General features: G+C 43.4%; 1 protein-coding gene across 2 annotated transcripts in view; it reads right to left on the bottom strand.

Annotated features, from left to right (window-relative positions):
• PTPRM (protein tyrosine phosphatase receptor type M) overlaps positions 1–15,511 on the bottom strand; it is a 753,685-nt gene that overhangs the window by 144,250 nt on the left and 593,924 nt on the right. For both annotated transcript variants that reach the window (XM_060121788.1, XM_060121789.1), the window contains exons 15-17: positions 10,601–10,752; positions 6,237–6,311; positions 1,150–1,337 (exon numbers count right to left, since the gene is read on the bottom strand). In XM_060121788.1, the coding sequence (XP_059977771.1) occupies positions 1,150–1,337; positions 6,237–6,311; positions 10,601–10,752 (415 nt within the window). The remainder of the gene's footprint in view (positions 1–1,149; positions 1,338–6,236; positions 6,312–10,600; positions 10,753–15,511) is intronic.

The raw sequence follows: 15,511 nt of genomic DNA, 5'->3' as shown, positions 1-15,511 counted from the left end.
AACAAAGACCTGGCCTTCAAAGAAGCAGAGCAGTGGTGGGGCTCTGACTGCTGTAATGAGCCTTGGACAATTAAGCTAAACCCAAGATAATGCAGCATCTGGGGCATAAAACTGAGGCATCATGAGGGCCCCCCAAGAGGAGAAAGAAGCAGAGTTTGAACGTCGAAGGATAGGGGTGGGTGGTAGAAACTGATTTTAAAAATACTCTAATTCCAGACAAGATGTTTTCCAACTAGGAGCTAGTCAGGTAGATGCAATACCAGCAACACGTTCTTAGATTTAAAAAGCCACGTGGCTTTCTAATCCTATTTTTACTGTAAGCATGCTGCTACTTTATCTTCACCAGTGATTGTGAACTAATTTTACTTAATAAGGTAACAGAGAAATCCAAGCCCCTTCCTTCTCCCCCCTCACCACACACACACACACACACACACACACACACACACACACATGCACACACACTCAGTGAAGGTGTGCTCTTTTGAACCAGACTCTTCAAATAAATTAATTCTCTTCAGTTTGGGAAAGACTTTCCAACAGAATTAGTCTGAGCACAGAGGCTGTGAAAGGGGTGAGTCCTGCATTTATATACGGTGCCAGATTATATATCGCTGTTCCTGGAAAGGCCCCCACGGGCTGCCTGCACTGGATCGCAGGACAGCGGCCTGCCCCCTGGGCTGGCGGGACGGTGACAGCTGTCACTGCCGTGACACTAGCCGGTCCCTCTACTGCCATCTCATCTCCATGCAAGACATTGCTGGTTGGCCTACAACTGTTCTAGGTGGACAGCTTCTTCCTGAGATAACCCTCAAAATTATTGGGATTTAACATCAGACTTTATTATAGGAAAAGCCAGGAAAGGTGGTGAGGAATGGGGAAGAGAGCCTGGCAGGCCTCTGTTTTCATGGCGTATTTATGCAGAATAAAGAAAAAGGTGAAGAAGTATTTCTCCTCTTTTCATTTAAGGTAGGACTTCCCCCTCGTGGTTAAGTCTCACCGCTGGATGGAAATGGATCCAGGGATGAAACAGCTGGTCCCTTCCTGGCGGCCTCGTGGGCCCCACCGGCTAGGGGAGATGTCACAGAGCCCCCGGGCGCCGCGCCCAGGCGGGCGGAGGGGGAGCCCAGGTGCGGGGTGCGTGCTCACCTCGTACTCCTCCTTGAAGCCGTAGCCCTCCGCGCACTTCATCTGCGTGATGTGCTGAAGCAGGTCGGCCACCCGGATGGCAGGGTGCAGCTGCCCCGTCTGGTAGGGCACGTCGGCCGGCTCGCGCTTCTTGTACGTGTGGGGCTGCACCAAGCTGCTGGTGTCACTGGCCATCGTGTGCGTCTCGTCTGGGAAAAGAAGGCCGTGGAAAAAATGAGGGGAACCAGCTACATCGGGGTCGCCGAGAATCTAAGAAGAGGCTGCTGACATCCCCTCAACCTACGGCTGCCACGATCCCCGTGATGGCTCAGCAAAAAAGAAAAGTTAAGTGTCTAGAGATTTCAGTGGGGTTGGCAATACTAGTAGGGATGCGGCAGGAATCTTTGTTTTTACAAAGCAGTCCAAACGATCTCTTGCTTTCCCAAAGCTAGTTGGTAAGAATCCTTTAGCCTTCGGGGGCTAAAGTTCGTCGAAGTTTCAGTCTGAAACTTCATCAAGGCCTGGTGCAAAACCAGTCTTGTGTTCTTCCGAAGATTCGTGAACTCGTTTGTATGATGATGGAAATCAACTCTGTATGAATGTTCTGTGAGCAAAGAAAAAGTGCACAAGATGGGTTGGCTTACAAAGCTAGCAATGAAAACGTGGACATGATACATGAGATCCAAGATAACTGGGGGGGGCGGGAGAGGGAGAGAAAGGAACCTGGTTGGATAAGTCACTTCGCATGCTCCAGGATCAGAAAGCTGGACAGGATACGGTGGGCCAACACAGCACTCATGGGATGATCTACAGGAGCTAACATGCAGGCCAACGCACAGCAGAACCAGCTGGCTTTGTTCTACAGAGAAGACACCCCCCCCATTCCCTCCACACCTTCTCCATGGGGCGGGCGCATGGGGGAACTTACCATTTATAGGCACTTTTAAGAAGATACATATCAGGAGAAAAGAGGAGGAGAAAAAGGAAACAGGGCATAAGCAATAGTACTGCGTGAATAAGTACAGGTAGTTTTTATTTTGTGTTTTAATTTTACAGTTAAGTTTTCTATTCATAGGTGGTCAGAGGGCAGAGCCTCATTTCCCCCATCACCTTAGGATGGAGGTGTTTAATTTAAGCACGCAATAAGAAAAGGAGGTTAAAATAGTATCATAATTGCTTTTCATCCCCCATGAACCAAGTAACGACTAAATAAGTCTTAGTTGTACTCCATACATTTTCTCACTTAAATTTCTTGAACAAGTCAACCAAATTGTATTACAAAATTAATGTCAGAATTTGGTCAAATAAGCCTAAAGAGGCTATATTTTAATGGAAGACTCCTAGTAAATTAGATTAATGAACTGCAGAAATTGTAGCTATTAAAAAATGTCTTATGCAGGAAGGTGCTATTAGGTTAAGAGTTCCACATTGTACAGGTTAACTCATTATAATGCTGAATCCCCTCAGCCATTTTACAACTGAGGGTCTGTCTCATCACAATATAATGAGAAAGTCACTTAAAATGAGAACATTAAATCAAAACTGATTTCAGGCATAAAGAGTGAAAACATATAAGAAAAGATAAGTTCAATTAAAAAAATGACCAGATTGTTTATCAATAGGGAATTCAGCTATGGGTTTTTGTTTGTTTGTTTAAACTGAGAAGTTCAGCTCCAAAGGAAATTTAGTTCAAGGGCGCTTGGTGAGCTGGGCCTGGCTTTGAAACCTCACTCCTATCTGCATTGCAAAGCACCTGGGATGCATGGTATGAAGGGTGGCACACAGGTGTGTAGCTATGTGCTGCTGCTGAAATGGTACCTGGATCACTACAAGGTGGCTAAAGACACAAAGACAAAATAAAAAAGGTGGTAAGTTGATTTTATGATTTTTTTTTTCATTTGGATTTGCTTTGAAATTTAGAAATTCATATGTTCCCATCTACTAGAACAGTTGCGAATAAACCGGGACATTTTCTCATCGGATTTGCTTGCTGGCAACTGCCAAGCTCACGATGTAGGGGAGGCTCCCTCCTGAAGCCCTGAAGCCCTGGAGCTTTCAGCTGCTCCAGCAGGAAGTTCTGCTCTTTACACTCAAATACATGGAACATTAATTAGTTTCCCCTCTGTGCCTCTCGCTCTCTCAGTTTTGCACCTTTTGGGATGAACGTAATTAAATGCCCTCCACTGTGGACTGACCTTCTACACTTCCCCAAATGAATCATGTGGGTCTTCCACGTGGATCCACTGGCAACCTCACAGTGCTCTGATCCCAGGGCGAGGCATTCTCGGAAGTTTTAAGTCCACAGAACAGTCACCACTGTCACCACTGTATGTATCACCCCCACTGCACTATGATATCTTGACCTCATTATTATGTGGACACGTCTTAAAGCATTTAAACACTACCAGATCATCTAAGAAAAGAACACTATTACTGAGAACATAGCTGCCGACGAGGAAACTGAAGGTTTCTGATGTGATATCTGTTCTGAAATTTGGTCACCTGAACTAGCAGAAAATCTTGATTCCATCAAAATTAGTGATTCATCAGTTTCCTCTGACTTCTTAAAAAAGAATGATTACTGATAAAATACATCATTTGTCACTAACTTCCTATATTTGTTAAAAATTACCCACCCACAATTTTTAATTAAAAATTATGGCTAAGAGGAAATCAGAAATAAAGCTACTCACTATAAGTTCCGATGGTTTTCTAAGAACTGAGAATTCATTCTACCTACATTCTTTAACAAACTGTCTCGAATTTTCAACGAACCAGCTGAAAAATCCTGAATTGAAATGGATGCTTCTTTTGAGGTAGGCGACGGTCCTACCTCGCTATCCATCTATCTAGCTATCTATTTTTTTTTTTGCAAGAAAATGATATAAAGGCATGTTAAAGCTTTATACATTAGGGCTGGGCACCTTAGCCTGTGAGAATAAAATGCACTCGAGGATTTAATTGTGCTAAGCTGTGAGTCACAACAAAACACGTCTTCCTGTCTTAGTGTAAATTAAAATAGCACTATTCCCCAAAAGTGCCAGGGTAGATGTACAGCGTATCTTCATTGCATGGTTTCAAGTGATAACCTATGTAACATACGGATTCACCTTCGCACCGAGTGACATGGAAGGGACAGTCCCCAAGCACCGCCATTTGTCACATTGGCAGGTTGGTACCAGCTCAACACGGTAACAGTTATTTGTTGATCTGGCTGACTTATTTTTCACAATGTGCATCATTTCTGCTATTTGAATTGTCTGTTCAAGTGACTCTCTCTCTGTAGAGAAGCCTAACCAACTTTAAAAGATGTCATTAGTGTTCGTAATAACAAAGCCCCAACTTTAAAAGATGGTATTTGTTTAATAAGCTTATCTAAATCCTGCTGTGAAATCTGAACATTTTCTTCCCTCTGACAATGCACATCTCAGCCCTCCCCACTCATAGCTCCCCCAAGGTCAGAACACCTACTAGAGGAATTGCGGAATGAATGCCAGGCACACAAAGAAATCACAAATTTCCCATCAAGAGATTCTGCAAATGTCATCTGCATTTAGATTGCATTGTTCGGGCACCTAAGATTAGCCTGTGCCCCTCACTTATGAAAAGGATAAAAATGCAGCTTTCTTTCCCTTACGGTCAGGATTAAAAGGTGGCAGCTTTAGCGGGGTTTGTTTATTAGTCCTCAAAACGATGCAAATTCAGAACGTCTGCTTTAGGTCCATTCTTCAACTTCTGAGTTCATTTTTTCCTCAAGCAACAAACTTGCTTAATCAAGCCCAGAAAACACCATAAGGGGGAAAAAACCCCCAACACCCTCTACATAAAAATCGTAACAACTTAAGAGAAAAGAGAAGCACAGGGGGAAAAATTATGTTGCCAAGATATAAACCCTTGTAAAGAGAGTTAGGAAGCAGGACTGGCACTGCTGAGGATGGAGCTCTGGCTGCGAGGGATGGTTATACACCTTGAAGTCATCTGTGTTGTGCTCCTTTTCTGTAAGGTTAGTAGTACTGATAGAGAGAGAACATAGCCAGGTACGCTCGGGCTACGGTCTCAAAGGCAACAGCAGCTCATGCTTGTTTGGTTTGGGAATATTTCCTACCTTAATTGCATTCTGTCCCATGGGGGCTAACATTTTATTTCATTTCCGGTGACATCTGACACATAATAAACCATGTGATTATAAAGTGTCAGCTTGTCGTTTTGCTGTTGAGAACAGCAGCTCCTTTGAAATTCCACTGTGTGACAGACATCTGAAATGCTGGGGGTGCCCTGGGTAGCTCCGAGGAGGGGGAGGGGGCCAAAGCTCTACTGTGATGATTTTTCTGCAAAGCATTTGGCAGAATTAGAAAAATGCTATTTTTGAAACTGCTGTTTTCAGTGCTTAGCAGTAAGTGGAAATAATAAGAAGCTATTTTCACGTTTATGACTGTCACCACTTTGGACAGACTTTAGGTCTTGCAAGTACACAGATGAGTGATGACAAACTGTGTTTTTCCTTGGGATCAAAGCTGACTTTTAATTCTGAACCTGGACAGGGAGAGTGCTGGAGCCGGGATCGTTCATTGGAACCTTTTGGTATCATTCCCAACACACACACACACACACACACACACACACACACACACGCACGCACACACACACACACACACACACACACACACACACACACGGCAATGTTTAGAGAAAGTCTTTTTATTATCTATGCCCACCCCCAACCCCTCCAGGCCATCCACCACCCCCGTGTCCGGGTTATGATCCTTGCATCAAACTGCCGTCTCCTACAGAGTGGCCACTGACTTTAGAAATTACTCCTGTAATAAACTGTGATAAAGGGAAATGTTCTCACCTAAAATTGCAGTTGGCACAAATGGGTCTGTCATACATCATAAGCAGGTCAATGCAGAGAAAGTAAAAAGAGAAAGAACAGTAAATGACTGATGAAAGGCCCCCCCAGTTTTCCCGCAGAAAGCCATAGAAAGCATCGGGTTACAACACTTCAAACACGCTAAGCTCCTAAAGCAACGTGGGCAGCAAAGTGAGCCCTGGGTGATTCTGACTGCTCAGGGTTTATGAAGAGATGAAACAACGGAAAGCTATGTTACCTGGGTAGTAGGAATTAGGCACCGATGTGCTCAGGGTGTTCGTTTTCAAGGTAAAGGACGATGGTGAAGACACAGCTGTAAATAAGAGAAAAGGCATGTCAGTGGGGGTAGAGAAGCAACACCAGAAAATATGGCCCTGAGGTCACTCCTGGGGAAACGACACTGGGTAGACTGTTGACCAAAGAAACAACAGAGGTTTACCCGGGTCTATGTAGTAAATACTATCAGTCTCCACTGTCTCTGTGGGGAGTTACTTGTACTTTAGAGGACATGCCCCCTTTCATCACTGAAAAGATTTTCTGATCCCACAAATGAAGGAAAAAAACCCACAACCACAGTCGCCATTTTTTTTTTTATGAAAGAAGCTATCTTTTTTCTTTTTTTAAAAAAAATTTTTTTTATTATTATTTTTTAACATCTTTATTGGAGTATAATTGCTTTACAATGGTGTGTTAGTTTCTGCTTTATAACAAAGTGAATCAGTTATACATATACATATGTTCCCATATCTCTTCCCTCTTGCGTCTCCCTCCCTCCCACCCTCCCTATCCCACCCCTCCAGGCGGTCACAAAGCACCGAGCTGATCTCCCTGTGCTATGCGGCTGCTTCCCACTAGCTATCTACCTTACGTTTGGTAGTGTATATACGTCCATGCCACGCTCTCACTTTGTCACAGCTTACCCTTCCCCCTCCCCATATCCTCAAGTTCATTCTCTAGTAGGTCTGTGTCTTTATTCCTGTCTTACCCCTAGGTTCTTCATGACATTTTTTTTTCTTAAATTCCATATATATGTGTTAGCATACGGTATTTGTCTTTCTTTCTGACTTACTTCACTCTGTATGACAGACTCTAGGTCTATCCACCTCATTACAAATAGCTCAATTTTGTTTCTTTTTATGGCTGAGTAATATTCCATTGTATATATGTGCCACATCTTCTTTATCCATTCAGCCGATGATGGACACTAAGGTTGTTTCCATCTCCGGGCTATTGTAAATAGAGCTGCAATGAACATTTTGGTACATGCACAGTCGCCATTTTGGATTAAGAAATTCATTAATTTCCCTTTTGACTTCTAGCCTTTGCTTGCAGAATTTTACTACCACACTGAACTGACTTTTACAACTAAGTATGAGAGTGTGTCTACACATGGCTTCTGGAGAACATTCTGAATGTCAATGCTTCTGTACTTTGCTAAATCCTCACCCTGCTCCTATTTTGGATATTGAGAGAGCTTTTCACAATGCTACGATCTGTTTTATGAAAAATAAAGATGATGCTCCCTGTGTACTATATTTAACGTGAAAGCTGCATGCCTACATGTTGTCTTATCAGGCCTTTAAATCCTTGTAAACGTGCTTATTTTTCTTTGAAATCTTCCTCTGAAACACTCAAGATTTAACTACAACACCTTCTCTTCCCCCTGTCATTAAGAGGTAGAGTCAATCCCATCCAATTTATCTGATTCCGTTGAAAGTGGATATTTCCTATTTTTAAAGTTTAACTCTCTTCAACATCTTAATTGATTAGTGCTTTAAAAACACTTTACTTTCATTAAAGTGCAAGGATAAATTATTTGAATGTACTCAAGTGCTCAAGCTGGTTAGATCTAAGTCTAACTTCTAACTCCTCTGATGTGGTTATGCGGTTTATTTGACGCTGAGTTCCCGATCAGGACACTAATGCCCACTTACATGGCTGGTTTACGGGCGGCTCTACCAAAGCCCTGTGGTTACTGCATGTCAGCTCTATCCTGATGACACGTTAATATATTTTCACTCTCTTGGAGAAGTTCCCTTCAGACAATGATTTTACCTATGTTTATATTTTTCAAGTATAGAGTTAATTAGCAAATGACAGAACCAGAACCCAGGCTGCCTGTCAGTTATATTTTTCTAAAATAGAGAAGTATCACATTTATAATGCATGTTTATGATAAGCTGCCAGGAAGAAAGAGAGCAGTTGATAAAAACAAGGACAAAACCCCGAGTACCTATAAAACATGCCAGGGGTCAGGGAGCATAATGCCCATTACCTGCTAACATTTTTATTTGTTTTGTAAAAATGTGCAAAGCACATACAAAATAACTATGTTTATTTTCACCTTTAAAAACATATTTTACACCCCTTTTTTGTATAAAAATTAAACCCATACCCACTATCCATATCTACCTTCCCCCCTTTTAGGTACGACTCCCATTTGCTTTGGTGGATGGATTATTCCCCATTCTTATAAATGTGCTCGGGCTTATTTTTAAATTCTCCAACCTCAGTTTTCTCACCGTCTCATTCCCAAAAACTACTTGCTTCCCAATCCTAAAAGATCTCAAACATATCCAGGCTTGGAGTAGGTCTGGGCTAGAAGCCTAGTGGTCTAATGAACACTTTTCATGAAAATTTCCTTCTCCAGTAACTGCTCTTTTGATTTAAAGGCATTTAGAGAGTATGACGATGACAAAGTTTACCATTAGGGTCACTGCCCATGGATGGGACTGGATGAGACCTACCCATGGTTCAGAGAGCGGGAGGACAGTGGAACGCCTCGTGCCGTGCTTCCTCCATTGGCTTTACCGATGGAAGCATCAAATAACGCCTCCTGGCGGGCGAGCCCCAGAGGCTGTGTCCCCACTGCTGCAGCAGCCCCCTCTACATGGGCGGTTTTGGATTTCCACAGATACATTCATTTTTAAAAAAGTCAATGCCAAATTAAACAACCTGTCCAGAGGCAAATACCTCCTGTTGCTCAAACTTCAAAAGCCTAGAAACTGCCAATGTAGGCTTCTGCTCTTTGGGTAGGCAATTCCAAGTAAATTTATTCGTGAGGAATTTCACCATGAAATAGAAGATTTGGAACAGTAATGGGTTATCATGGAAAGAGCGAGCATGTATCCACGTGGTCCCTTCCACACTGTTGGTCAAGAAATAACTGCTCTGACAAAAATTCTCATCTTGTCTGTGGTGGGAAGGACTCCCCCCCCACACACACAAATGCATCCTAAGTTGCTTTATTTTGGCAGTTAAACGTATTACATACCTTTAAATGGAAAATATATTTGCTACAAAAAAGCAGAGAAAATTGTACGAAAAAAAGGGATGGAATTTGTGGTAAACTGAAGTACCCCAGATTCTGCCACCTACACTGAAAATGACATGAAAGGGCAAAGGACAATGACCACGGTTGAGGAGTGTGTCCTGCCCGCCGGGGTGAGAGCCGTGTCTGCTGAAGTCCCGCACCAGCGGGCCAGGGCTGCATGTGGATAAATAAACGTAGGGCCTCTAACTGGGATAAGGTGGACAATAGTAGCCACTGTGAACAGAAAGGAACACGCCTTTCCACGAAGCCTTGCTGAATGTAAGGGAAAGGCAGGTGTGGGAGAAGGGTGCTGACCACAGCAGGCGTGATCAGAGAGGGTGGGGGGCCGGGAGAGATGCAGATCCCAACAGCCCAGGTGGGTGGTCAGGACAGGAGCGCACACCTCCCGCAATGGAATCAGCCCTCTCGCACCAGAGACCGTGTGTCTGTGATTCTCCCAATCCCCAGCCTTTACTTTATTACTGTTGGTGACAGCTGTCCTTTATCCATCCGCAAGCCATCCAGCATCCTGGTTGCAGAGCCAGGGTCGGCAGCAGCCTTTGGGCATGGATTTCACACGTTAAAGAGACCTCTGACCTTGAACCTGTCAGCGCTGTGAACCACATCATTAGGCACAGGACACGGGATTTACTTTTGGTCCCCAAGAAGATCACCAGGGACACGGCGACTGCACTTTTTGTATTCATACAATCCATGTAATTGCTGGCTTCCTAAAATAACACCTTGTACCTGGATGGCAGGTGGCAGCACGGAAGGTATTAGCTGAGCTCCGTTTACCCACCTGGTGTGAAACATAAGCCTTCTGAAGTGGAAATACAATTTAGCTTATTAATTGCCACTAACAGCCCTGTAATAAAGGCAGAACTTGTCAGCTAAACAAATAAACAATTAGCTTGTTACTGCCATTTAGTGAACTGCTTTATAACGGGCTTCCCCGGAGTGACTGCACACCTGCCTCGCTTACAAACAGGAGCTGCATAACAACAGGGATGGTGAGGAGGGAAGCCTCCGTGTCACTGCTCTCGGGTCTTTACAGAAACGTGGCCGTGGCTGCCCGTGCTGTCTGCTCTGGTCCTGTCACCCCGCCCACATCACCGTTCCTAAGCAACCGTGGCACGTGGGGACGTGTCCAGGATCATCTGAAGGGACTGGAGAAACCAACAGGGCCTAAGAATTCTCTGGGAGGTTTTGTTTCCTAACCCCCAGCACCACCTGGAATCCTGGAAACCCGAGAGCTGCCCTGAGGGCAGGCCCCGCGCAGCACTCACATCTCCCGTTGAGGTTGTGCGTGTCCATGAAGGAGAAGGCCTCGTCGCAGCTGGTGCCCTGCTCCGCGTAGCTCTTGTCCATGGAGCTCACCATCACCGTCATTTCCTGCCGCGTGCTGCTCATCGTCTCCTTCCGCTTCCTGGCCAGTTTCCTTGGGACAGAGAGTTCATTATGCAGACACGCGTGAGGATGGAAAAGGTGCACTGACCAACGCTCGGGAATCACTTGTATGGAATTAATGGTATTCATCCATAACAGTGTCTCATGATGCCTTCTAGATGGCAGGTTCTCTGCCAGCTGCAGACATGCAGAGGAGACCCATCTCCTGCCTGTCCTCAGAAAAACCCCCTCAGGCCAAAAGGCACATGAAAAGATGCTCAACATCGCTAATTATTAGAGACATGCAAATCAAAACTACAACAAGTTATCACCTCAAACCGGTCGGAATGGTCATCATCAAAAAGTCTACAAACAGTAAATGCTGGAGAGGGTGTGGAGAAAAGGGAACCCTCCCACACCACTGGTGGGAATGTAAGTTGATGCAGCCACTATGGAGAACAATATGGAGGTTCCTTAAAAAAACTAAAAATAGAGCTACCATATGATCCAGCAAACCCACTCCGGGGCAGATATCCAGAGAAAACCATAATTCAAAAAGATACATGTACCCCAGTGTTCATAGCAGCACTGTTTATAATAGCCAAGAAATGGAAGCAACCTAGTGTCCCTCGACGGAGGAATGGATAAAGAAGATGTGGCACATATATGCAATGGAATACTACTCAGCCATTAAGAAAAGAATGAAATAATTCCATTTGCAGCAACATAGGTGGACCTAAAGTTTATCATACTAAGTGAAGTAAGTGAGATAAAGACAAATATCTTATAATATCACTTATATATGGAGTCTAAAAAAATGATGCAAATGAACTTATTTACAAAACAGACACAGACAGTTCAGATAATATACATATTACTATATATTAAATAAATAAAGAAGTAATACCAATGCACTTACAAAACAGACTCAGACAGTTCAGATATACACACTACTATATGTAAAATAAACAACAAACTGTATAGTATAGGGAAACATACCCAATATTTTGCAATAACCTATATGGGAAAAGAATCTGAAAAAGTATACATATATATCTGAATCACTTGGATGTACATCTGAAACTAACAACATTGTAAATCAACCATACTTCAATTAAAAAAAAAACCCCTCAGTCATGTCAGGAACGTACAGCCTAAACATTACCTTACACTTCTCCTACTATGAGCTAAAGTAAAAGGGCCAATGACCATAGTACAATGCAGTCATAATATACTTACTGATAGGCTTCTACAGTTACTAACTTTGCACTAAATTATTCCTGACATGCCATATTCAGGGTCCAAGGGTAGATCCCCCTAGTAGATATTCATCATACAAAACCGAAATAATCCAAGCAGTGACTCTAAGGGGCGCCCTGCAGAACCAAAGAACAGCCCAGGCGAGGTGTGAAGACAGCATCGCTGGAGTGTGCGTGGGACGGGAGGAGGCTGTGAGGCAGCCTGCATGGACAGAGCCCTCTGCGGGGCATCTGCCGAATCTCAGATGGCGGTGACACTGGACCGAACCCCAAATGAACCCCAAGTAGCTCCCCATCAAGGCTGGTCAACAGGGCAGAAGGTAAAAATAGTCAAGTTGTCGACTTCCCTGCCAAGTTTTGCAGAGGAATGAGTCCTCAGGCTCCCTCCCTGGGTGAAAGAGATGCAAAAAGGCCCTGGAAGGCAGAGAGAGTTCCAGTTCTTTTGGAGACAGAGTTTAACCCTGGCCTTTCTATCATGCTCATTAACCACCAGAAGCTCATAATCTTAAGTTACAGAGACCTGGACAAAACCCAAAAAAACCTAAGGGAAACTGACATTCGAATACACAGGTAAAACACATTTTTATAGCTCTTACTACCGGAGGTTGTTTGATGCACCCAGAACAGACGAGAAGAGAATTAGAGATGCTTAAGAAGAAGGTATAAAGCAAGAAGCTTTAAGAAGACGAGAGCACCGTAATACTAAAAATATAATGCCCTAAATATTCTAATTTTGCTTAAGCACTTAGCATGTACACAAGAAAACGGCAGCTGTTTCTAGTAAATCATCTTCACTCTGATGAACCTAGGACACAGCAGAATTTAAAATGAGCTGCATAATCAAAATCACCCCCGTATTAGGTGATTATTAATGCAATGTAAGACACTGACAACATTAGACCATATGGATAAACTTTATTTTCATTTCCAAATGCCACATAATCCAAATGCTTTCTTGCCCGTAGTTATAATAATCTTTTGATTTCATACTTGGAAGGCAGAAGGGTTTCATTAATAAGTTGCCCCTTTTGTTTTTTTTTTACATGTCGGGGGTAGGAGTTTATTAATTTATTTATTTTTGCTGTGTTGGGTCTGAGTTTCTGTGCGAGGGCTTTCTCTAGTTGTGGCAAGCAGGGGGCCACTCTTCATCGCGGTGTGCGGGTCTCTCACTATCGCGGCCTCTCTTGTGGCGGAGCACAGGCTCCAGACGCGCAGGCTCAGTAGTTGTGGCTCACGGGCCTAGTTGCTCAGCGGCATGTGGGATCCTCCCAGACCAGGGCTCGAACCTGTGTCCCCTGCATTAGCAGGCAGATTCTCAACCACTGCGCCACCAGGGAAGCCCCAGTTGCCCCTTTTTTATTGCCAAAAGTTGTTGGGAAAAAAAGATACATTTTTAAACAGAAAAATGAAAATGATCTATAACTTCTGTGACAGTGTTGAAGTTGTAAAGATGGGAATGTATAATAAAACTTGAGCAGCCACTGTGGAGAACAGTATGGAGGCTCCTTAAAGAACTAAAAACAGAGCTACCATGTGACCCAGTGATCCCACTCCTGGGCGTACATCTGGAGAAAACTCTAATTCAAAAGGATAACATGCACCCCAATGTTCATAGCAGCACTATTCACAATAGCCAAGACATGGAAGCAACCTAAGTGTCCACTGACAGATGAATGGATAAAGATGTCGTACATATATACAATGGAATATTACTCAGCCATAAAAAAGAATGAAATAATGTCATTTGCAGCAACATGGATGGACCTCAAGATTGTAACACTAAGTGAAGTAAGCCAGACAGAGAAAGACAAATAAAATATGATATCACTTATATGCGGGATCTAAAAAAATGATACAAATGAACTTATTTACAAAACAGAAATAGATCCACATACATAGAAAACAAACTTATGGTTACCAAAGGGCAAGAGAGGGAGGGATAAATTAGGAGTTTGGGATTAACAGATACACACTACTATATATAAAATAGATAACCAACAAGGACCTACTGTACAGCACAGGGAACAATACTCAATATCTTGTAATAACCTATAAGGGAAAAGAATCTGAAAAAGAATATATATTCTTATATATATTCATATATATATAATACATATATATAAAAAACTGAATTGCTTTGTTGTACACCTGAAACTAACAAAGCATTGTAAGTCAACTATATTTCAATAAAAATTTAAAAAATATGCATTTACGAAAAAAGTTGTAAAGGTTTTGAAAAGGAAGCTGGCATGGCTCCTCTGGGTGCCAGTGTGCAGATGCTGGTCACCTTCTCCAGAGCCCCCTTTTCTCCAGCCAATCACGCTAGTCTAAGGGGCAGAATCTAGGCCTGGATGTTCTCCACAGGTGTTCTGGATAGAGGTAGCACTGGCTCCAGACCCACAGCTGCAGTTACAACAGTACCTTTGCTCTCCACTTCTGTGTCTGCCAGCTCACTGGAAAAGCATTCTTAAGCCAGGCCTCCCCAGGAACACTAAAGTGGAGGACCGAGATAATTAGCACCATCATTCAGGCAAAACGTCCCCCCTTTGCCGGAATTTCTTTAATTTGCTTTGGACTGAGTTATGCAGATAATTGCCCCAGTATTTTCTTTTGTTTTGCCTATGAAGAGAGACGTAGTCAAGTTCGCCAGACTTCCCTCTTCGTCTTCTCTTGCTTGTGTTTCTCTAATCCTTACAGGTTAGGAAATGACAGTGAAAGTGCTTCTCACTGCTGGTGGGAGGTGGTGGTGGAGGGCGGATGTGTGCTCCAACAAAAGCCAAGCTTGTACTGGAAAGATCTTTCTCCTCTCTAATCCTCCGTGTGTGAACTAATTTCAGTGATGTCAGGCTACACACTCGACTGCTGATCTTCCTTAAGCACAAAAGAAGCCCATTAAGGACTCATGAGAACCTGCTCAAATCCAGCAGAGGTCCAGCTGGAGACCCACAGCTTTAGGCTCATGTCCGTTAAGCACATACTCTGTGTCCGTGAACCTTCAAAACATGGCTCCCACGTCCTCAGCAAGCCTTCCTGCATTAACCTCACCCTTTGACCACAGACACAAATGTCTCACTGGGGGCCAGCCAGGCAGGTACTGCAAGGGAGTGAAGCAGGTCTAAGGCAATAAGGAGTGGTGGGCACTGGAGAAATGGAAGGGGAGACAGCCTCTCAGCTCCAGAGGGTGGATGCCCCATAAGGGTCCCAGACATTGTAAATTGCAGGAGAAACCAGAAATCCAGATTTTATAGGAACTATCTGAATTCTAAGTATTGTCAAATAATTCAAATTAAAAATTTAAAAGACTATGTAGCCCAAACAAAGCATGTTTGTGGACACTTCTGCCCTCCACTAATACAGCACTTAGAAACTTAATTGTGTTGGAAGGGAGGGAAGTGAAAACTGACATATAATACATAACCACTGTATGGCAGTGCTCTGCAAGTGTTCTCTCATTTAATCCTAATAACCTGGTAAGAGCTATTTTTACTTCCTATTTTATAGATGGAGGAACTGAGTCTCAAGGACTTAAGTAAGTTGTCCAAATGGTGGAGC

Source organism: Lagenorhynchus albirostris, chromosome 14, assembly GCF_949774975.1.
Source record: "Lagenorhynchus albirostris chromosome 14, mLagAlb1.1, whole genome shotgun sequence".
In the NCBI taxonomy this organism is placed as follows: Eukaryota; Metazoa; Chordata; class Mammalia; order Artiodactyla; family Delphinidae; genus Lagenorhynchus; species Lagenorhynchus albirostris.
This window is presented reverse-complemented; position numbering and strand designations above follow the sequence as displayed.